The 25,090-nt window shown below is 42.8% G+C and overlaps 1 protein-coding gene across 1 annotated transcript in view; it reads left to right on the top strand.

The window, feature by feature from the left end:
- TMC2 (transmembrane channel like 2) overlaps positions 1-25,090 on the top strand; it is a 63,603-nt gene that overhangs the window by 21,533 nt on the left and 16,980 nt on the right. The window contains exons 4-13 of the mRNA XM_047746971.1: positions 3,675-3,765; positions 5,635-5,716; positions 6,066-6,172; positions 8,257-8,355; positions 11,476-11,618; positions 13,534-13,681; positions 16,832-17,020; positions 19,826-20,005; positions 21,528-21,677; positions 23,719-23,847. Coding sequence (XP_047602927.1) covers positions 3,675-3,765; positions 5,635-5,716; positions 6,066-6,172; positions 8,257-8,355; positions 11,476-11,618; positions 13,534-13,681; positions 16,832-17,020; positions 19,826-20,005; positions 21,528-21,677; positions 23,719-23,847 — 1,318 coding nt within the window. The remainder of the gene's footprint in view (positions 1-3,674; positions 3,766-5,634; positions 5,717-6,065; positions 6,173-8,256; positions 8,356-11,475; positions 11,619-13,533; positions 13,682-16,831; positions 17,021-19,825; positions 20,006-21,527; positions 21,678-23,718; positions 23,848-25,090) is intronic.

Below are 25,090 nucleotides of genomic sequence, written 5' to 3'. Positions count from 1 at the left end.
GGGTCAGGATGTTGGGCAGGGCTGCTGTCATCTGAAGGCTTGACTGGGGCTGGTGGTTGTTAGTCTCAGTTTCTCTCCATAGGCTGCTTGAATTTTCTCAAGACATGGCAGCTGGCATCCCTCAGAAGAGGAGGAAGTCACAATTACCCTTTATTGTCCTAGTCTCAGAAGTCATAAATAGTCACTTCTACCACTTTCTGTTCATTGGAGACAAGTCACTAAGTCTGGCCCACATTCCAGGGGAGGAGAATTCAGTTCTCCATTTTATTTATTTATTTATTTATTTATTTATTTATTTATTTATTTATTTTAAGATTTTATTTATTTATTTGAGAGAGAGAGAGAGAGAGAGAGAGTGCAAGGTAGGAGCAGAGGGAGAAGGACAAGCAGATTCCACACTGAGTGAGAAGCCTGATACGGGGCTTAGCCTCACCACCCGGAGATCATGACCTGAGCCAAAATCAAAAGTCAGACATTTAACCAATTGAGAGCCCCAGGAACCCCTACTTCTCCATTTTAAAGGGAAGAATAACAATTTGCTACCATATTTTAAACCACCACCTATGGAAGCCAGGCATGCTTGGTTAACCTCCACTGCCCTTGGACACAGATCCTCACCTGGCCCATCCAAATTTCTACTTAGTGTGAGCTCAGCATTTATTTGATTCTTGTCTCCACAACTAAAAATGGAAATTGCACAGGGAAAAAGGGAGGCCCCAAACCAGCATGGCCCAGACCACCTTCAACCTCTGGCCATCCCCAGCCCCTAGCTACTTCCTTTTGACCATCAGGGCTTCCCTCCTACTTCGTTGAGATCCACACCCCTAAACTCTTCCTCAAAACAACAGATCCCTCCTCCTCTCTTTGCCTTTTCACTGCATTTACCACATATCATCTGGTCTGAGGAAAAAAGGGAGACAAGTTTGCGGGAAGTCCCCAACTTCAAAGGACACTTGGTGACAAGGAAGGGACAGAAGTAAGATTTGCAACAATTGAGAAGTACAGGGCAGGAGCCAATGTTTCTATAAACCAAATCCTCTCTGGTAAGGAAGAACGGGACAGTCTGGATTATAGGTAACGTGTTTAAAAAGGAGTTTTCTGCAAAACGTTAGTTGTTACTATTTATGTACCTTCACTATATCCAGAAAAGCTCGCTGTGTCCACCAAAATTCTTAAACCAGGTGGGCTCTTCATAGTGAACAATCCCTGGAGTTTGCACCCACTGCTGGGCATGGCCTTCTGATCTCCTGAGCACTGTCTGGGGGTCTAGACACAGAGTCTGGATCTTAAGGAGAGAAGTATTTGCTGCTGGGCCCAACAGCTCAGGAACATGAGCTGGCTCTTACTTTGGGAAGTTTCACTTGAAGTCCCCAATCTTAAAAGCTGGCACATTTAAGGATTTATTTATTTGTTCTAGAGCAAGAGACTACGGAGAAGGGCAGAGGGAGAAAATCTCCAAGCAGACTCCCCACTAAACATGGAATCCAACCAGTTGGGGCTTGATCCCATGGCCCACGAGATCATGACTTGAGTCGGAAGCTCGACTGATGGAGCCACCCAGGCGCCCCAAAAGCTGGTGCATTTAAACTCACAAACTCCAAGTGCTTAGGAGCCTCTGCCCACTTGTCAAATACAGGAAGAGAACAAAAATACAAATTTCATGAAAACATGTTTTTGTGCTGTGCCTAGTTGGTAGCCACAGATAGCTGCCAGGACATGTCCTGCCTGGGGGGAAACAGGGAGCTGATCCCATTAAGGAGCCTTAATCCCCTACAGACCAGCTTTTAACCCTGGGGCTCGGGAGCTAGACAGTCAGCCTCATTAATATGGAGAAAACGGAATAAAACCAGCTTCAGGATTAACCTGAGGTTAGAATGTGACTTTGGCTTTTGATCTGCCTGCAGTCGCTCTTTGGAGGTGGGATAGGGATTGTGTAGCATACAGGGAGGGCTGTAGCAATAGCCCCCAAACACACAGCTCCACGACGCCTTCCCCCCACCTGCCCCGGGGCCACCCTGAAATGGACTTCATTCCTCATCCATTTGTGGTGCTCTATCCAGGGGCTGATGAAAAACTGGCTTTCTGGGGTCTGCGAAGGAGGGGGCCTGATTTGCAGCATTTGCTGATTTCCACTGTCTAAATACTCCCGCTGTGGCCAATTTCAAGCTACCAACAGTTTAACAGCCGGGTGGCCAAGTTCCTGAATATTTAACATCGGGTTCTCAGGAGCCTTTCTCACCAGCCCCAGCACACCCCCCAGAATACCTAATAGACAAACTGATCCATGTTGTTCTCATCCAACCTTCCTGGGTTATGCAGTCCCTCATTCAACATTCATGCAGTCCACAAATCTCTTGAATGTTGTATTCATTCTCCTTTTCTTTACCGAAGTATAATTGACATATAAAATTATATTCATTTCAGGTGTGCATGATTCGACATAAGCATACACCACGCAACGCTCGCCACTATAAGCCTAGCTACCATCTGTCACCATACAATGTTATTAGTATTATTGGCTATCTTCCCTAGGCTGTACTTTGCCTCCCCATGACTTAGTTATTTTATAACTGGAATTTTTTTAAATTTAATTTTATTTTTTTCAGTGTTCCAAGATTCATTGTTTATGCACCACACCCAGTACTCCATGCAATACGTGCCCTCCTTAATACCCACCACCAGGCTCACCCAACCCCCACCTCCTCCCCTCCAAAACCCTCAGTTTGTTTCTCAGAGTCCACAGTCTCTCGTGCTTTGTCTACCCCTCTGATTGCCCCCAACTCACTTTTCCTTTCCTTCTCCTAATGTCCTCCATGTTACTCCCTATGCTCCACAAGTAAGTGAAACCATATGATAATTGACTTTCTCTGCTTGATTTATTTCACTCAGCATAATCTCTTCTAGTCCTGGCCATTATTACTGGAATTTTTTACCCTTTTAACTCCTTCACCTGTTTTGCCATGTCTATTTCTATTGCTGCTACAACACACTGCCACAGTGCAACTGTCTGAGCTGCTACTCCCCTATCTACCAGCTCACAGCGCTGCTGGCCACAAGTCCAGCAGGACACAGCTGCATTCTCTCTCTGCACAGGGTCTCACCTGGCTAAAATCAAGGTATTAGCAGGGCTGAGGTTCCCACGTGGGGCTAGAGGTCTTCTTCCAAGCTTGCTGGGTTTTGGCAGAAATCGCTTCCTTCTCTTGCTTACCATGTGGCTTCCTCTCCAGGGGTCACAGCAACAGAGGGTGGAGAATTCTCTTGCTTCTAATTTCTCTGACTTTTCCTTTTGCTACGTCTCTCTCTCTGACTCTCTGCCTTCTTCTATGTTTAGGGGCTCATGTGATTCTCCTGGGCCCTTCCCAAGAATCCAGGACAATATATTTTAAATTCCAGAATTTTAATTATGTCTGCCAATCCCTTTTGCCATTCATGGGTGTGCCACCAGGGAGCTACCCTCATGGGGGCCCAAATTCTGCCTATGGGTGCCTACCATGTACTAAGCATTCTTCTTAGCATTTGGGAAACTTCAATGAATGAAACAGACAAAGAGTCCTGCCGTCGTGGAGCTTACATTCTAACTAAGAGTGTAAAAACCCTTCAGATTTCTTTTGGTTTGGTATTAATTGCAGTTCTGCCTCTACCCCCGCCTCCTTTTTTTTTTTTTTCCTAACCAGGGAGGCCCAAGAGTTTGTGGAGAAGTATGAAGGAGCCTTGGGAAAGGGGAAAGGCAAGCGACTCTACGCCTGTAGGATGCTGGTCGCTAAGGTGGGTGGCACAGAGACAGCCAAACCCTCAGAAATGTTTGCTCAACCTCTGAACCTGGGTGACCATCACAGGCCCTTGCCCAGCCTCTTCATTTCTGTCTAGTTCCCCCAGGACCCCCCCTGAGAGGTCCGGCTGACTAGCCGATTTGTCCAAGAATGGAGACCGTTTGTTGTCAGTTTCTCTACATTTATCTGTAAGGGCTTCGGTGTATCTGAGATTCATTTCCTCTCCAGTGAAAAACTATAAACTCGCAAAACTGATGGGGTGAAAGCACTGAGATCTTATTTCCCAAGCCCCAAATCCGGACACACTGTTTGATGCCCACAGCCCCGAGGGACTGTCAGATGGTGGCCAAGTAATCAGCTAACTGGCAGGCTGTCCCCAGGGGCCTCCCTTGGTAATGTTCATTACCCGTCTTGGCCCTCAGCCTTGCAAGTCTATATTCTGTACTGATATTATCAGCACCCGACAGGGGATCCATCCCTCGGGGTTGGGGGGATCACATTAATAAAGCTTCTGAGACTGATAGGTAAAACCAGGTGCTGGATTATTAATTTACAAGAAGAAATAACCATGAGAGAACTTGAAATATGAAGAATTCACATCAGCAGCACCTTTTTTTTTTTTTTTTTTTGGATAGTAGAGTTACTTTATGTGGGTAGCTAACCATAATCCCAATTCCAATCTATTAACTTGCAACCACAAATCATTATCATAGAAATCAAAATACTCACAGCCCAGGTGATGGGCAGTTTTCCTTACAGACAGACTTAAATAGAAAGCCAAATAAACCACCAAAGATGAATTTTGAGTGTGGAATCAGAGCTAGGGAAGGTAGATAAAGCAGTGGAACTAGAATGCCCAATGCTAGTCTCCATACCTCTTCCTGTTGTAGGGATTGCTTTGCCATTGTTATCAACCAGGATTTTGCTTACACACTCCTCTTCTCTTTTGCACCTGTGACCACCGTCCTTTTCAACAGGTGCTTCCTTCCTTGTATAGCAATCATCCCATCAGGATACATTCAAAGCCTACAGGTCTGGAAACGCATCTGATCCCTTCAGATAAATGTTCCTTTTGAGCCTTTAGTGACTTTACATGGAAAACCCCACTTCCTTTACAAACAAGTCCTTAGGAGGCCTTTGTTATGATAGAAACTGATCCCAGGGTCTTCTCCAGACTACCTCTTTGTCTGCTGTTTTCTATGAGTTTGTTTTTTTTTTAATTCCAAATAGATGTATTTCCAGGGAGTACGGTTATTGGAAGAGCAACCCCCTTGAGAGTTGACAAATTTTCACCCAGTCAGCAGACAGACAGCTACTCAGGTTTCCAGCTGGTACCAACTCTGAATGTTGGTGCTGAGAACAGACCTTGGAAAGAAGCAAAACACCTAACTTCTTTCAGAAAAACAGAAACAAGAACCAAAAAAACAGGCCGTTGTTCTCACCAGGAAAAGAATGGAAGCCACGGGTCGAGGTCCTACCAATTCCAGCACCACGAAGGTTGAGCAAAGTTCTTATCAGATTTATGCACTTGGCTGTCTGCCAAATGTGAACGTAAGCCTTGTGAGATTTTTCCCTCCTTTAAATGTTTAAGAATTAAAAAAAAAAAAAAGTTGCACCAGAGGTTGCTAACCCAATTTGATCCCCCAAACCAGAAGTATATACAGAATTCCTAAGTTCACATATATACTGTCCAAACATGAAATTTTATCAGCAAACACAGGGCACTGTGCCATGCTGGCTTCTCTCTCGCCCCACTCTTGACTTTGGTGTTGACGTGTCAGCATCAACATGTCCCTGCAGTGTGTTCCTCCAGGCCCCAAGGCAGGTTGTTAATGTACTGAGTGTATTACCTGTTTAATTTCAGAAGTGGGTCAAGTTTAAGAGAGACTTCCATAACTTCAAGACTCAATGTATACCCTGGGAAATGAAGATCAAGGACATTGAAAGTAAGTATTTTGGTGTAACTGTGTTGAGCTGGTTTCCTAACGAGTTTTCCAAGGGCTTGGATTGTGTTCTTGACCAGCTGATCAGGTTATTCCACAGGACCTGTGGTCTTAGACAACAGGATGGCCTTTGAGCGAGTCAGACCCAGATTTAAATCCTGTTTCTTCATTTTCTTATTGCAGGAGCGCAGGTAAATGGGTTAGCCCCTCAGAGCCCCCAGGTTATTTATCTGGAACATCCGTTCCACAGACTGACATGAAAACGGAATCCATCACACACACATGAAGAGCTCGGTCATGCTATCTTCCTCCTTCCACAACATTTAAACCCTGCTGCCTTTCCTTATGCCAGGTCACTTTGGTTCTTCTGTGGCATCATATTTCATCTTTCTCCGATGGATGTATGGAGTTAACCTCGTCCTTTTTGGCTTAATATTTGGTCTAGTTATCATCCCAGAGGTAAGACAAGAGCTTCCTAGATCTCTAGAGAGTGTGGAGGCTTATCATGACCACCATCCTCATTTATATTAATAAAATACTCTCCGTTTTACAAAAAATCAGTCATTCATTTTAAGTTCTCTACTCCCATCCATTGCCCAGATAGCTTAGGACAAAAAACGGAACCAAAATACTTGTGTTCCTTTTTTTTTTTTTTTTTCAGAGTGTTCAGCTTTATTGAGGGCATGGGATGTCTGCAGATAAGGTCTGGAATCAGCCTGGAAGGGCAGTGACCCGATGGGCAGCCAGGGATGGCGTTTCCATGACTTGGGTTTTTTCAAAGGTGTGACTCTCAGCTCCACCCCACCCAATGCCTTTGAGTCCAAACATGGCGTCATAAGAGGGATGATTGTAATAGGGCTTGCCTTCATGCTCAGCAAGGCCCCCTGACATCAGCGTCTTTCCACATTTCTCACATGTCATCCCTCAAGGCTGATGCCAGTCCTTCCCCAGAGAGCTCACCTGCTCAGCTGGCCCCGTGGCCCACCCAGTGGGTCCCTGTGCCCCATGGGTGGGGAGGGGCACCTCCAGTCCCCTAGGCCAATCCAACCAAACAAATGAGGGGTGGGTTCAAGATACTTGTGTTTCTAAATTAAGACATGGACCCTACATTTTTCTGTCTTTTGTTTTATTTTAAGATTAGTGGAGAATTAGCGTCTTGGTAAGTTTTTTTCTTTACCCTGAAAAAAAAAAGAGAGAGAGAATGCATTGTGTCATAAGTTACTTAAAAAAAACAAACAAACCTGCATTTAAATTGTATTCCTCACTATTCTCCCAGATATAATCTTATACAGATGTATGTGCGTACCTACCTATAGATGAGTAACTGAGAGACAGGAAAAGAATAAGCAAGCAACTTGTGCGAAGTCACACAGTAAGTTTGTAGTAAATGAGATCCAGGTCTCCAGAGTGTTGGTCTGGGATCTTTTCCAAGGGAAATCTGACAAATTAGAAGACTTCTGGGCAGAACACCGTCAAGCATTACAGGACCAAAATACAACTGAATACACAGGAGGATATGTTCTTGGAAGGGAATACTTAATATTGTAAAATAAAAAAGTCAATCCCTCTTAAATCAATATGTAAACTTCATACAATTCTGATTTTTTTAGAATTAAGGATGCAAATACAGGCATATATATTAGGTTATTAATAACATAACCATGTACACATGAAGAACTGGCAACATTCTAATATCCAACAACAGGTGATTTTTTAAGTAAATTTATGGTAGATAGATGGGATTAAATATTCTGAAGTCATTTTATTCAGAGACATACCATATGCCATAGAGAATTGGTCATAAAATAATATTAAGCTAAATAACCAGACTAAAATATAAATAAAACTCAGAAACAACCGTAAGGAAATCTATGATTATCTAACCATCATTATCTTTGGGATATGGTGGTGATAGGGATTTTTTTAAAGATGTATTTATTATCGGGGCACCTGGATGGCTCAGTGGGTTAAGCCTCTAACTTCAGCTCAGGTCCCGATCTCAGGGTCCTGGGATCGAGCCCCTCATCGTGCTCTCTGCTCAGCAGAGGGCCCTCTTCCCGCACCACCCCCCCCGCCTACTTGTGATCTCTTTCTCTGTCAAATAAATAAATAAAATCTTTTTAAAAATGTATTTATTACATTGCCCTCCTGCTTGTGCGAGCAAGCACAAGCAGGAGGGCACAGAGGGAAAGGGAGAGAGAATCTCAAGCAGACTCCATGATGAACACAGAGCTGGATTTGGGGCTCCATCTCAGGACCCTGAGATCACAACCTGAGCCAAAACCAAGAGTAAGATGTTTAAGTGGCTAAGCCACCCAGGCGCTCCAGTGATGGGGAATTTTTTTAAATGCTCTTCTGTACTTTTTCACATTTTCTACAATGAGTATGTGATAGTTCTATACCAGGAAAGGATTAATATTCTCTAAAGAAGAAAGTGGGGTGTGTCCTGCTCTGAGAAGGGAGATATTTAACCCAGTATATTAATGTCTCCATGTGTTTGTATTTTCTCCACTCATCATGCTGTCGTTCTGTCCCTACACAAGGTACTGATGGGCGTGCCCTATGGCAGCATTCCCAGGAAGACAGTGCCTCGGGCTGAGGAAGAAAAAGCCATGGATTTTTCTGTCCTTTGGGATTTTGAGGTACCAACACTAACATGCCAATGCCTTTCTACTATGTGATTGTAAGACCTAAAGTTTGCATGGATAAGTGTGAAATATTGCATTTAGTCATTGGAAAACCAGTGCTTAACTCAAATGAGATCCCCACTATGCAAAATGAGCTAGCCAACGCTGTCCTCCTAAGACCCTTTCATAGGTCCTTCCTGCAGCCACACACCGCTCCTCTCTCTCTCTGCCAGATCCATGTAAGTGATCCTACAGGACAGATTTCTCTTCCCATACCCACAGGAAGACTCCAGGGCTATCGCCAGCTCAGCCGTTCCCAAGCTTCACATGGCATCCTCAAATTCAACATCTATCCAGCCAAACCCACATTGCGTTTTCCCATCTCCTTTATTGGAACCACCATTCACCCAACCGTTCAAGTGTGAGACCTGAAAGTCATCCTACACTTATCACTCTTCCTCACTACCACCTCCCCCCACCCCACACAACAAACCAACCACTAACTCTATCTTAATTCAGTCCCCCTTTCTCTATGCCTCTTACTTCTTCTTTGGATAATGCCCACACCATACCAGGACCATGTCAGAATCTTCTACCTCTGCTTCCTGCTTTGACTTGGCTCCTAAAATCTCCATTTGCTCTGCTGTCAGAGTGATCTTTTTGAAAGGCAAACCTGACCCTGTCACTCCCCTACCTTGGATATCCATTTATTCCCATTCCTAAAGGGAATAAAATCCAGTGTTTTAAATCAGGTTTACAAAAGAACTGTTCACCACTTGGCTGCTCTCTCCCTTTCCAGCTCCATTTCTGTCTCAGACCTCATACTTTAATTTCCAGTTTTTATCAAGTTTGGAGCAAGTCCCTGAACGCATCACATACTAGTGCCTCCCTACTTTTGCTCAGGACATGGCCTGGAATACCCCTTTCTCCTTTTGAGTCTCCTCACCTCTATGCCTTTGTAGAGTTCTGTCTGCAACTCCAAAGAGTTCCTGAGGCTGGGAAGTTCAGGCAACAGGTCATCGCTGCTGCCATCCTTCATTCTCGTAGTCAGGTTCAAGTTCAGGTCAGGTTCATACTTCTCAGGTACATGTGGTAGTGTGTTGGAGTATTTTTCCAAGTCATTCAGAATAAGGGTGTTCCAAACAACTACTACATTTCTATACTACTAAGTATTATATACTACTACTACTGTGTACTACCACTAAGGATTTCCTTTATTCTTTATTTCACTCAAGGACCCCTAAGGAAACATCCTAGCTGCCCAAAACAAACTGAATTTGTTCAACAATAATCCTCTGTTTTGTTGTTGTTGTTGTTGTTGTTACCAATGGTAAAAAATTTTTTCTTTTTTTTTTAATGTGTTTTTTAAAAAATAATCTCTACACCCAGCATGGGGCTCAAACTCACAACCCCAAGATCAAGAGTTGTATGCCCCACCAACTGAGCCAGCCAGGTGGCCCTTAAATTGTATTTTTCAAGCTAAAATTAAAGCTTTGGAAAACTTATATCCATCACCATCACAGTGGCAGTGTCTCAATGGGTAAATGCTTTTCTGATGAGATCAATGAAGATATTAACACATATGATTTTTTACATTGTGTACAAAGTGCCTCAACATTTGGCAGATTTTTATAACTCAGGGAACCATTATTTTCCACTTGACCAATCCATGATCTTACGGAATTATGTGTGGGTAAAAGATCCCACATCTTGATAGTACAAGATAGAGCAATTAAGCTTTAAAAACTTCAAATCTTGAGATAATTTTAGACTTACAGAAGAGTTGCATAAATAGTACAGAGATTCCCCCTACACAAAAAATAGTATAGAGTTCTCGTATACCCTTCACCTAGCTTCACTTTATGATAACATCTTATCTACCCATAGAACAATTTTCAAAACTAAGAAATTAACCTTGGTACAATATTATTAATTAAAGTGTAGAATTTATTTGGATTTCATCAATTTTTTCACTAATATTCCTTTTCTATTCCAGGACCAAATTCAAAATCTCACATTGTATTTGTCCTATCTCCTTAGTCTCCTCCAAATCTGTGACAATTCTCTTTCAGTGCCCTTGACACTTTTGAGGAGAACTGGTCAGTTGTTTTGGAAAATGTCCCTCAATATGAGTTTATTTGATGTTCCCTCATGATTGTAGTGAGATCATACATTATTGGGAAGGCTGCCACAGAGGTAATATGCCCTTCTCAGGGTGGCAAATTGGGGTAATACTATGTTGATACGTGTTATGATTGGCAACATTGTGACCACTTGGGTAAAGTCTTGTCTGTCAGGATTCCTTATGGCAAAGTTAGTATTTTTCTCCTTTCAATTATTCAGTATTTTGGGGAGTGTGATGGAGTTTAATGTAACAAGGTATGAAAAGCTTAATATGTGATTCAGGTTCCACATTACAACTAATATTTAAGTGATGACTATTTATTATTGAGTTTAGGTATCATATCAAAGAAGAAACAACCTTAAGTATATGAAAAGATTATTAATATTTGCCTCCCCTTTCTGAATACATATCTGTGTGAGGCCAGAATAATCTCATTTAACTTCAGCAAAGACATACAAGAAACGCTATAATTCCAAGCTAGTATCACACCTGAAAAGTGTACTGATTATACCTAAAGCCAATTATACCTAAAAACCAAAACAAAACAAAACTTGAGGTTTAGATTAGACTGTAAGCCCTGTAAAGGTATGGTTTTCTTTGTAAGTTTTATACTGAGAAAGTTCACAGACTCCAGCCTACTTCCAGAGTGTGACATTAAGATCCCGGAAATGTGAGGGGAAAGAATTTGGAGCTCTTTGTGCATGGGTGCGCACAGGCACACACACACACACATTGTATCCACAATGTTAGCAACGCTGTCCTCCTTGTTCTGTATCTGTATGCATTCTGTGTAATGGAGAACAAAGAGAATGAAGGGGAGACGCAGGGACATGGATAGACTCTGGAGAAACTGGGGGAATTTGAAGGAAGAATAAGGATGCGCAGAATTCCTCCTTTTACCCCTCAGATTCCCATTACATCCTGAGAAAGAAATCCCAGGTAGAATGAAAGTGTCTGGAGACCATCTGTGCTAAGCTTACGAACCCAGAACATTTGGACCTATCCCACAGGGTTACATCAAGTATTCTGCTCTCTTCTACGGCTACTACAACAACCAGAGGACTATTGGGTGGCTGAGGTACAGGTTGCCCATGGCATACTTTATGGTGGGGGTCAGCGTGTTCGGCTATAGCCTGATGATTGTCATTAGATCGTAAGTATGACCGTCTCTTTTACAGGCTTTTCATTTTCTTCACACAAACAACCCACTCCCATGGCCACCCTGTGCCTCCTTACCTTCTTATGGGGATTTAGAGAGAAAACAAGGAGACATATAAAGCAGATATGGATTGTCATATGTGATATAAAAGATATAAACAGGGTAATAGGGGAAGTTTTTGGAAAAGGGATAAAAATACCTTTACATGATGCTGAGAACTGCCAGTCACCTTAAAAGTCTGGGGCACAGCGTTTTCACAAAGGAAGAGCATGTGCAAAGGCCCTGAGGCAGCAAATATCTTAGTAAGTCCCAAAACCTGTCAAAAGGCCAGTGTGGTTTGAGAGAGAGCATGTACCTGGTAAGATAAGGCTGGAGAAGTCTTCAAGTCTGTTTTTACTTTCCCCAGAGCTCAGCTTCCTCAGAAAAACTCTTCTGCTTCTCTGTAACTCTAGTTTGCTTGTGAGTACTGAGCTCCGCATTTGTAAAAATATCAATAAAAACTGTGAAGGAACATATGTGGTGTGATTAACCATGGTGTCCTCTTGGCCCCAACTCTATCTGTCTCTGTGGCCAGAAATGACCTTTTTTTTTTTTTGAAGATTTTATTTATTTATTTGACGGGGGGGGGGGACACACAAGCAGGGAGAGTAGGAATGGGAGAAGCAGGCTCCCTGCTGAGCAGGGATCCCAATTTAGGACTCGATCCCAGAACCCTGGGATCATGACCTGAGCCAAAGGCAGATGCTTTAATCCACTGAACCACCCAGGTGCCCCTCCAAAGGCAGATGCTTAATGACTGAGCCACCCAGGCACCCAGAAATGACATTTTAATATGTCTGTGTCTCTTAATTTATGTTCTCTGAGGAAAAACTCTGGCCCATGAATTGCCTTCTTCTAAGCCAGGGGACCCCAATCAGCAAAGGCTGATGTAGGGTGGGGGACACCGTCTCCTGCACAAATCTGACTACCGGGCCCCATCCACCCTTTAGCATTCCTCCAGGAAGAGCACAAGGAGCTGTGTCTTCAGGAGAGGAGTAGAGCAGGTGTTAAAAACTCCAAAAAGTCAGTTGTTAGCCCAGTATGGCTTTCTGTCACGTCCTCTCAAGGGGAAATGTTGCTGTTCATGAGGGACTGCCCAGCACAATAGTGATCATTTGGTGATGGGTGGCTGCCCAGCCAGATCTATCAGGGGAGATAGTCTTGCTTTTATTCTTAGCCCTCGTGTTTGTTGCAATGTTCCTTGTTATTATCCCAGATAAGTATAGGGATATAGAAGGTTTTCCTAATGAACCAAAAACCTAAGTCAACTAAACCCATGGAATAGCAGATCCCAAAAGCTGACCCAGAAGATAAAGAGGCACAAATTCTATCGTACACACATTGTATCTGAGAGAGGATCTGCTTGGAATTCTGATTCCCACAGCAAGGTTGAGTCTAGGTAGGATAAAATGGGTGGGTAACGAGGCAGGTCCAAGGAACTTTCAACCAAGTTTGCTTAAGAGAAGGATGTACCTGTCACTAGTTTCCATAACAACTACTTCATGGATTGTTGGGCTTTATATCAGAAAATAACTATCTTTTCTGCTTAAGAAAATATGTGAATTAGAAGGGGATATTCTGGTTTGAGAATTGAGTTCCCACAAAGAGTTCTCAAACAACATTGGCAGATGAGTCTAGCCACAGGAAGTCAAATGTCAGGGTAGAAAACATGGTTCAGTGGTTCATTGTCCAGATGATACCATGTGTGCTTGCTGTGGACTCTGAATCTGGAGGGAAGGCATCCTGGGTATAATTAGTTCAATTTGAATCATCTTGGCTCTTTCCCCTCATTGCATGTCTACTACCTGTGCCCCAGCCCAGCTGAGGCCAAGGTTCCCCTGAGCTAACAGCAGTGGTATGCACCCTACAGGATGGCCAGCAATACCCAGGGCAGTGCGAGTGAGGGGGAGAGTGCTAACTTCACATTCAGCTTCAAGATGTTCACTAGCTGGGATTACCTGATTGGGAATTCAGAGACAGCCGACAATAAATATGCCTCCATCACCACCAGCTTCAAGGTAGGTGTCCCAGGGTGGTTCCCACTTCCTCGAGGAATTCTGGGTCCCTTTGCTCATTAGGAGACTTCACCAAGTTGGGGCATGATAGGTAAGATCCCCAAGTAATTTGTGGAAAGGGCTTTACCAGAGGTGTGAGCCGAGGTCTCAAGCCTTCAAGAAAGAATGGCCATGACTGGTACCCACATCTGTTTCGTAATATATTTCGTAATAATAAAGAGAATCTTGGTTGCTGGGACCTAGTCCTGACTGTTTCCTTGTGGAACTCTTTTCTGCCAGAGAAACTGGAAGGAATCATTTGGGGCTGCACTTCTCAACCTTTGATGTATGTTTGAATCACCTAAGCAGCTTTAAAAATCTTTTGGGCCCAAACCCCCAGAGATTCTAGTATAATTGGTCAGGGGCTGGGGCCTTCCTGGCATTAAATTCTTTAAAGGCTCCCTGAGTGATTAGAAACCCCAGAAAGAGTTGAGAATTCTGGTTTGTGTGGGTGGAAGGAGTCAATTAAATATGCAGCAACTTCCTACTTAATTACCTCATAAATTTGTTCACAAAAGACATGTGAAGTGGCCTACACATCTCTATTTTTTAGAATAAAAGCAAACCTAGGGGTAAACAAATGAATGAAGACAGAAGCTAGTATGTTGAAGAGCAGCACATCTTATTTTTTCCCTCCATGTCTATAAAAACCATTCAGAGTTCTTATAGTTCAATATGTCTCCCCATCTGATCAGACTTTCTTTCCCCCAAGACCTGCCAAAGGTCAGATTTACAACACGCTTAATTGCCTTGTCTTCTTCCCTCTCCTCTCTTCTGGCCCTTTCTGGCAGCTGCCCACTCACCAATGCCTACAAAGGGCAGGTACACCCACCAGGGGCAGAGCATGGGCTGAGCAGCTCGCTACATGGTTTCATGAGCCCACAGTCCTGACAGCTTGGCAGTGGGTAGTGCAGGGAGCTGACTGGGCTCTCCTCCCTCCTCCTTCTGGCAGCAGTTAAGCGGTGGGGGGAGGCACTGGTGGAGCATCCAAGGGCAAAAGAGGGGTCAACGGAGGCTTTGTCTCTTCCTCCAGACCTACCCAAGAGAGAAAAAGAAGGTCAGTGCCTATGTCTGAAGCCCTTTGAACATCTGGCAAGGTGAAGGCTTTTTCTCTGAGTCTATTAAAACCAGAGATAATAACTTTATATAACAGAGCATATATGAAAACTGTGGAGCTAATGTATATTAACTGCTTGACAAATTAGTTAAACCTGGACCTGAATATAGTAACTGTTCATTGATTAGAAAAGTCTCCTTCCCAGTACTTTGGTAATCAGGAGACCTCATTTACTGTCTTGGGACCACCATGAACTATTTCTGTCTTCATAGAGAGTTACTGATGCAGGATGCAAAGTCTATAATAAAAAATCTAGGGGTGCCTGGTGGCTCAGTCAGTTAAGTAGGCAGTGGGCGGGGAAGCAGGCTCCAATGCGGGGCTCCATCCCAGGACCCTGGGATCATGACCTGAGCAGAAGGCAGAGGCTTTAACCCACTGAGCCGCTCAGGTGCCCCTAAGTATCTGATTCTTGATCTCAACTCAGGTCTTGATATCGGAGTCATGAGTTCAAGCCCTGCATTGGATTCCATGCTGGGCATGAAGCCTACTTAAAAAAAAAAATTAAAATTAAAATTAAATATATATATATGACTATTATATTTTTAAATACAACAGCAAACAAGAAAATAATTTTAATCCCATTTACAATAAAATTACATAAAATTCTTAAGAATAGAATTAACAACAACAAATATAAGGCATTTCTGAAAGAAATTAAGAAACCCTAAATAAAGGGGATATACCATGTTCATAGATTAGACAGGGATCAACAAATTATTGTCCAGGGGAAAATCCAACCTGCTGCCTACTTTTGTAAATAAGATTTTATAGAAACAAATCAATGCCTATTTATTCCCATATTGTCAGTGGTTGCTTTCATATATTATGGGGTAGTTGAGTAGTTGTGAAAGAGACCACATGGCTTGCAAAGCCAAAACTATTTACTATATGGCTCTTTAAAAAGAAAAAAAAGATTTTAGGGGTGCCTCAGTGGCTCAGTCATTGGGCGTCTGCCTTCTGTTCAGGTTATGATCCTGGGGTCCTGGTATCGAGCCCCACATTGGGCTCCCTGCTCTCCCTCTCCCACTCCCCCTGCCTGTGTTCCCTCTCTCATTGTATCTCTCTATGTCAAATAAATAGATAAATAAATAAATAAAATCTTAAAAAAATAATTAAAATTTAAAAAGATTTCATTTATTTATTTGAGAAAGAGAGTAGAAGTTGGCGGAGGGAGAGGGACAAGCAGACACTGCAATGAACATTTAGCATGATGCAGTGCTCAGTCTCACAACCCTGAGATCATGACCCAAGCTGAAATCAGGAGTTTGACACAACTGACTGAGCCACCCAGGCACCCCTACTATTATGGCTCTTAATAGAAAATGTTTGCTGGTCCCTGGATTAGAAGACTCAGTATTGTTAACATGTCATTTTAATCTATTTGCTCTATAGTTTTAAAACAATCCCAGTCAGACAGTTGCTGAGATCTCTCTAGGCCAGGTATCTATGACATGGGTGATAATAGAAATTACCACATTGGTTTGTTATTGGGATTATGAGGGTGATACAAAACAGGTGTTTAGCACCACAACTGGCATACAGTAGGTATTCAATAAATCTAAGCTTTTGTTTTCACGTGTACCAAAATGGGAATAACAACAAGGTATATCTTCTTAAAGAAAACAATTCTTGAGGCGCCTAAGTGGCTCAGTCGGTTGAGCACTGGACTTTTCATTTTGGCTCAGGTCATGGTCTTGGGGTCATGGGATTGGGCCGCTTGTTGGGTCCTACGTGGGGCTCCATGCTGAGTGAGGAGTCTGCTTGAAATTCTCTCTCTCTCTCTCTCTAAAAATAGATAAATAAATCTTAGGAAGGAGGGAAGGAAGGAAGGAAGGAAGGAAGGAAGGAAGGAAGGAAGAAAATTCTCTATAGGGCAACAGTGCTCTGCAGCACCTCCTCTGTATTATTTCATTTATGATAATATACTAAGTAGTCATTTCAGGAACCCAATTTGTTCCTAGCCTGTCCTTACTCACATCTTATTTCCACACATTAAGGAATCAATAGTGGATGAACAAGAGAGTAACAAAGAAGAAAATATCCATCTGACAAGATTTCTCCGGGTCCTGGCCAATTTTCTTATCATCTGCTGTTTATGTGGAAGTGGGTACCTCATTTACTTTGTGGTGAAGCGATCCCAGGAATTCTCCAAAATGCAGAATGTCAGCTGGTATGAAAGAAATGAGGTAAAAAGGCCATCTCTGTAGAAGTGAATGCTGAGGGCAAACATGGAAAATTATACTGGTTCCTATGCAATTCAGCTGAATTATTGAAAATCTGGATTATAGGACATATTTTATTAATTTTTTTAAAGATTTTATTTATTCATTTGACAGAGAGAGACACAGCAAGAGAGGGCACACAAGCAGGGGGAGTGGGAGAGGGAGAAGCAGGCCTCCTGCAGAGCAGGGAGCACAATGTGGGACTCAATCCCAGTATGCCAGGATCTTGACCTGAGCCAAATGCAGACACCCAATGACTGAGCCACCCTATAGGACATATTTAAAAAGTGAAATCACATCCCTTTCCAGTTAAGTAGCATGAACATTTGAACAAAGAGTCACGTCTTATTAGTCTCTTATAGGTTATTAAAGCTGGATTATAATTAGCATGTCAGTCAACTGAATAATAAGTTGTCTTAGCACGAACTATTAAAAAGGTGATCCTTTCTTCACAGCTCTATAGTGCCATACATCATAAATCAAGTATCAAATTAAATCAAGTATCTGTTAATGTATGAATGTGATTCTAGGCTCTCTATTCTATACCACTGGTTTATTTACCTGTTCCTGCCCTAAGAAATACACTGATAAACTATGCCTTTAAAGTATGTCTTGATATCTGGTAAAGTGAGTTCTCTCATCAAGATCCACAATAAAACTCATTAAAGTTTCATTGTGGTTATATTGAGTCCATAAATCTCTTTTGGGAACTTAACATCTTTAGTAGTTGGCAAAATGGCTACAAGTTTTTCCTCTTCTTATATTCCTATATTTCTTTGCAATATGATTTTCTAGCTCCTCTCATGAAGAGGTAGAATCTGTTTCCCCACCCTTGGAATCCAGCTAGGTTAGCCATGTGAATGGCTTTAACAATGAGACAATATCAACCATGATTTAAGTAGACTTGAAAAATGCTTGTGTATTGGAACTTACCCTCTTGGAAACCCTAAGACCTCCACCATGTGAACAGTTCCAGACTAGGCTGTTGAATGGTGAGAGACATATAGCCCAGTTATCTCATCACTCTACATGATAGCCAGTCAACTAGCAGACATATGAATGAAGTCATCAACCATCTGACCATAGATATATGAATGAATCCACATGAGACCAGCAAAAGAACCACCTACCTAAGCCCAGAGAAAAAATACTGATCTACAGAATCATGAGCTAGATAAATTAAGTAATAAAAAAGAATCTATCTCTTCCCATGAAGCAAAAAAGGATAAAAAAAGAAATGTGCAACTGGTAGGACAAATATAAAGCATAAAATCAGATAGAATTAATGTCATGATTACAATAAATATAAATGGATTAAAGCTATGGTTTAAAAGCAATAATGGGGCACTGTGTGATTCAAGTGGTTAAGTGTCTGCCTTTGGCTCAGGTCATGATCCCAGGATACTGGGATCAAGCCCCACATTGGGCTCCCTGCTCAGTGATCTCCTTCTCCCTCTCCCTCTCCCTCTGTGCTCTCTCTTTCACTCTCTCTCTCTCTAGTAAATAAATAAATTCTTTTCTTAAAATAAAGGCAATAATCAGAATGAATGTTTTTAAGCTACATGCTATTTACAATTAACTTATCTAAAACATCAGATCACTAAAGTATGAGAGGGATACAAAAGATGCCTGAGATGGATTCTGCCCTTAAGCAGATTACAGTTTCCTTAGGAAGCAGACTTGACAGGAATAAACCAAAGCACGAACAGCAGTGGGCAGGAATAGTGATCAACCAAGATGTTTTGGCTTACAGATGTGTGCCAGGTGGAGAGTTCTATGTGAGCTGGAGAGGCAGAGGGACTTTGTGGGAAAGGCAGGATTAGGCTATGCATTAAACACACATGTGAAGAAGGGCAGTGGTGGATGTGGTGCAGTGATGCACCACAGTGATGGCTGTCCAGGTGGAAAACACTGCATGAACAGGTGTGAAGGTGATAAGTAGCCAAGCCAACAGTCAGTGTGATAGAGTATAAGGGAGTCAGAACCAGCCCAGAAGAGTTGACCCACCTGCACTTTGGTCAGCAGTTCAAAGATTTACTCTCTACTAGATGAGCAGTTTTAGTTGGAAAAAAAAAAATGTTCTACCATGGTCAGGTTCAGTTATACAAGTCAGGATTCTCCCAAAATTGGAGCCAAATTCAGTGCTTACCAGGCTCCAGGCTAGCAGACTTATGTCCACAATCTCGTCTGACTCTCACAATAAAAAACTGTCATCCTCACTTTACACGTGAAGAAACAAGAAACTCAGAAAAATTATGTAACTTGTCCTAAGTTACAAACCCAGCAAGGGATAGAGCTGGAGCTCAAACCCAGAGAACTGACTCCAGATGCCATACTCTTTACCACGTCCCTCTGCTGTTAGTTCCCTTCTGTGATCTCAGCTTCCTGTATTCCGTGCTCCTGAGATAAGAGCTACCACAGTGACTCTTGCCCAGCTCATGACTTTCACCAAACACAAAGAACTGTTCCATATGTTAACTCATTTAGTTCTCAAAGAAAATTTGCCATTTATATCAATACTAATAGCAAAATCATGATGGCATCCAGTCACAGAGCAATTATGATGTCTGGGACATAGGCTGACAGTTCCAGGCATGTTGGCAGCTTAGGCACAGTCACACAGTAAGTTGTGGAGTCCTGAGGGCATCTCCAGAGGCAGAAGAGGAGGCAACAGGGAGATGGAGATGCATGGCCCTAGGGAGTACAGAGATGGTGGCCAAACAAGTGATACAGATGACCCAAGTAATCCAGGCTTTCCTGATTTCCTAGGTAGAAATTGTGATGTCCCTGCTTGGTATGTTTTGTCCCCCTTTGTTTGAAACCATCGCTGCTCTGGAGAATTATCACCCACGCATTGGACTAAAGTGGCAGCTGGGACGCATCTTTGCACTCTTCTTGGGGAACCTCTACACGTTTCTCTTGGCCCTGATGGATGATGTTCATCTCAAGGTAAAGACCACAAACTCTTCTAATCCCTGGTGCCTATGAGATTTCCTTTTTCAACTATATTTTCCTAATGCATAATCCCTACTAATTAAAGAAATTTTGGAAAATTGAGAAAAGTAAAATGAAGAAAAAAGTATCCCCAGAATCCTATTACCCAAATACAACCATTGTTAATATTTTGTTGCAGGTCATTACTGTCTTTTTCTTAGGTAGTCTTTTTATATCATATACATGCCATTTGGTATCCTTAATAGTTTATCTGCAGCCTTTCCTATATTGCTTCATAGCTGCCATAAATATTTACCAGCCAAATAAGTGTCTATTGACATGTTATCTCATGGTTGACCCCACCTTCCATCACTGCTCACTAGATGGTCATCGAGCACCCACTATATCAGGCCTTGAGGGTACAGCAGACAGCAAGACACAGTCCTGTTCCAAGGATATTTACATCTAGGATCTAGGCTGGGAGACAGACTCATTCAGTACAGCATATTGTGGCATGTGCTCCAGTGGGGGCAAGCCCAGGGAAGCATGACAATCCATAGGAGGGACTCCAGAATTCCCCACCCAACCTGGGGAGTCCTACCAGACATTGGAAAAAGCAGAGGGAACAGTTGGTGCAAACAAGGAACTGTAGGATGACAAAGAATAGAGTGGAAGGAAGAAGGGGGAAATGAACCCAAGGAAAGGGTCAGATGATAATGGTCCTCTTCCCCACCTCTTCCTCCTCATTACTGAGCTGTATGAACTTTTACCTGAGTTTGACAGAAAAATATTGGAAGATTCTAGGCATGGAAGTAACTTGCCTACCCCTCCACCTTCATCTCTGGCTTTCATCCTACCCCAGTGAACTCTTCCACTCTCTTGAATCTCACATTTCCTCCATGGGACAGAATTTTCTCTTGCCTGTCTCTCCACCCTTCTCCCCATGTTTAACTCATTGACTAATCCTTCCTGAGGTTTTGTCTCAGATGTCATTGCTCCCAGTAAGTTCTCTGTGGCCCCATGGTCTGATATGGATTTCCTTGGTCCCTGGGGAGTATTTCCCATAGCTCTTATCACTTTATTCTATAATTGAATTGTCTGTTCACCTCTGTCACCTCCAGGCTATGAACTTTCTGAGGGAAGCCTGTCTCTCTTTTTCGCTCTTGTGTCACCTCTACCTTACATGCCTAGAATAGATCCTGAAAAACATTACTCTCAAAAGAAGAATGAATGACTGGATGATGGTTGGTTGGATGGAAGGTTGGATGGATGGATGGACGGACGAATGGATGGATGGACAGACAGATAGTAACTTAGAAAAAATCTCATGGAAAAGAACCAAGGACTTCAGCCAAATGCCCCCTCTACTGTATAGACTGAAAGGCTGGGGAGGGTATTTCTGTAGAGACCACTGAGGGGTAGGGCAGAGGCTAGGTGGTAGACTGGTGGCATATTCTAGCTTTAATTGTTGTTCCCTTGGAAACAATTGAACCATCCCTGGCTCCTTCCAACCCTACATTTCCATCTTCCATTCTAGCTTTCTAATGAAGAGACAATAAAGAACATCACTCACTGGACTCTGTTTAACTATTACAATGCCTCGGGTTGGAATGAGAGTGTCCCCCGGTCACCCTTGCACCCCGCAGATGTGCCCCGGGGTTCTTGCTGGGAGACAGCCGTGGGCATTGTGAGTAATTACACTGTCCTACAAAAGTGATCCCTGTTCTCAGTTCTTTGTTATTTCTTTCTGGATGTTTCTATTTTTAAGCCACCAAAATTCAAGCCAGTATTTCCTAGGAAACTTTTACCTTTTCTCTTTCCCATTTTTTTTTTCAGCATCCCATATACTTTTCTACATGCTCCATTCATCGGTCTAATACCACTTGGATTCATTTAGAGTCTTACTGTAGATTTCACTGAAAGCCCGAGGTTCTCCATCTCAAAATAAGGAATAAATAGTCCTAAAAACTGGGGGCAGGATTTGTGTCCATATATGCATCTGTGCATTTTTGTAAAGAGAATTAATGGTTTTCATTAGTCCCAAATATTAACAACTACCATTTCACCTTATGCACTGTCACCACCATTCCAGTAGCTTGCATAGTATGGACTTCAAAGGCTAATGTTCTTTGCCTTCCTGGGCAGAAACTTGAAGTATTTTCAGATAACACAGGGATCAGCTGTCCTCTCTTCCTCAACTCCATCTCCTGCCCAGGGCTTTCTTTCCTATGCCACCACACTGAGATGCAGAGTTTATTACTTCTTCATGGGTTCCCTGAAGAACCCAATCACACAAAGCATTAGACAGCAGTGTTTTTAACTGAGGGTGGTGAAGTACAATGAAGGAAGGGATGTATCACGTAGTCCATCAAACATTGCCTATAAATCCACCAGCAGATATTTTCCTGTAGCAGAGTTTCCTTCCCTTGGGGTCCCGGGAGCCTTTTTTCCCTAGTTCCTCCGTGGAGGCTCAGACTCACCATTTCTTATTTCTTTTAGTCCAGATTCCCCCCATACTCTTGAAATCTTCCTTTGTACATTCATGTACAAAGCAATCCAGGTTCCCAAGCTCCTGCATTTCTAAAGCCATCATGGAGTATAAAAGAGAAAGAGTCTTCAAGTCAATAAAACCCACCCTCCTTAGAAGGAAAAAGAGAGCCCATTACCTACGTGGTTCCTTTGGAATACTCTGCAATAGAATTTCTAATGTCCTGTCTCGTGCCCTTGGAAGATGTCTCTCTTGCCCTCCTCCCTGAATGCCCATCACTGTTCCCAACACTGGTTAAAGCTTGTCTCTTTCTGAACATGTCAGTAATGATGGGTTTAATCTGTTACCTCCTGCTCACCTGTATCCTTCACCGCCTCCACCACACGTCCCAGAGCATCACCTTGCACAGAAGTGGAGACCTGATACATGTTGATTTGTCTGTTACTTAGGAGCATTAACTTGAATTCTTTTTGAGGAATAATCCTGAAAACTCATTAGCTGTTCATCCAGCAAACATTCTTTAATCATCTTGAAGGATACAAAAATGAATAAAGCAGACCCTGTGCCCCCAAGGAACTCCAAGGCTATTAGACAGATGTCTTAAAGGTTGTGATGATGCCTGGTAGACCTTTTCCAATTTTTTAAATTAATAAATTATATACACTCTATAAAGCAGAGAAAAACTTTGCTTTTGGCTCTTCTACTATGTGCCTCATGAAAAACCTGCATTATTATCTCTGTATAACAAGCCAAAAATCCAATTAGCAGGAGATGAAGAATGCTGGCTCTTGTCCCCAGGGACAATGGTCAGATTCAGTCTTAGCTGGGGGCAGCTACACTTCAGAGGAGGTGCAGGAAGCAAGGAGGGAGCCTTCAGATCCTCTCTCTGTGCAATAGTGCTGATAACTGCCATACACTGGGCATTGCCAATGTCCCAGGCAATTTGCATGCATAATCGCTAAGCTTCCCAATAACCCTGCAAGGTTGATATCACTATTTTGGAATATGACTATTCCAAAAGCAAAAGATGATTGGTAACTTGTAGAGCTGGGAACTAAAAGTAAGGATTTTCCAAAGCCTGGGGTCCTTTTTCTGTACCGCCTCTGTACCACCACGAACCAGCAGGTCACAGAAAAGATTCAAGTGGGTAGGGAAGACTTTTCATGGCTGCAGTCAGCTGGGAGAAATGGACAAGGTTTGACCCTGACCATGCCTTTTTTTCCTGTGCTGCCCCTTGCAGGAATTTATGAGGCTGACGGTGTCTGACATGCTGGTAACGTACATCACCATCCTGCTGGGGGACTTCCTGCGGGCTTGTTTTGTCCGGTTCATGAACTACTGTTGGTGCTGGGACCTGGAAGCTGGATTTGTAGGTCACCGTTTCATGAACACGCCACAAAGAGGGGTCTCAACCATCCTATCTGATATGTCAGATGCATTCTTGGGCATTTATTTGGATAATTGATGCCAGTCTCTGCTCTGCAAAATAGTGAAGCATTTCATCTGTATTTCCTTTAAGTGACCTATTTGCCTTCCGAGAGTAAACTCCACTTTTTCCCCATGTAATTAACAATATGACCTTCCTATCTGGCATTTGGCCTTGGGAGATCACATGCTTTGGTACTGAGCAGACAGTAGTAGAGAAATGCCAAAGTGGCATCAACTCTCATTAGGGAAGTCAAAGACCACCATCCTTTGGAGTCCACACCGAGCAAGGTATAGGAATGGTAACAGAAGTGGATAAGACAAAATGGTAGTTTCTTTTTTTTTTAAGATCTTATTTATTTATTTGAGAGAAAGAGAGAGAGCAAGAGCGAGCATGAGGGATGAGTAGAGGGAGAAGCAGACTCCCTGCTGAACAGGGAGCCTGAAGCAGGGCTTGATCCCAGGACCCTGAGATCATGACCTGAGCCAGAAGCAGACACTTAACCAACTGAGCTACCCAAGCAGCCTAGAAATGGTAGTTCTTAATTTTTGAGACTGTAATGAAATCCTGGGGTGGGAGAGGGCAGGTGGACGTGAATGTTTTAGAAAGTCTTGGGACAAACCAAGAACATAGTAACCATTGGTGCTGTCTTCTGATAAGCTTTGATAAACCTCTTTGCACTCATTCCCTCCACCTGAGATACTCTTCTTCCTCCCCTACCTGGGAAACTGCTCCTTCTAAATGTGTGTCATCTCCTCTCTGTAGTGGCCTTCTGTGATAAGGCAGAATGTCTGGCTTCCTCGGTCCTGTGTGTCTCTTCCACAACACCTCACTCACTGTCCCTATAAGTCACTGTTGTTGGGGGGTGGGAGGGGCACAACCCCTTAACTGATCTCCATATCTTGTTTACCCGTGTCATCATCATGACCTACAATAAGGTACCTGGCCTAGGTAAGGGCTCCAGTACAGGTTTCTATCATATTTTTTTTTTCTTTTAGTCGCCAGCCACAATTTTGCACAAGCCTACTCAACTTCTCTTCACAGTGAGGAAAACTTCATAATCTCATCCGAGAACAAGGTTGAAAGAACCTCATGCTCAAAGAAGATGCCATCTTTAATAGGACAAAAGGAAACTGCTAAGATATCATTGCCCTCAAATTAACTTATAAGTTTAACAAGATCCCCA

This window comes from Lutra lutra, chromosome 9 (genome assembly GCF_902655055.1).
Source record: "Lutra lutra chromosome 9, mLutLut1.2, whole genome shotgun sequence".
Classification (NCBI taxonomy): Eukaryota; Metazoa; Chordata; class Mammalia; order Carnivora; family Mustelidae; genus Lutra; species Lutra lutra.
Note: the sequence above shows the minus strand (reverse complement) of the source record. Positions and strands in the feature narration are given on the sequence as shown.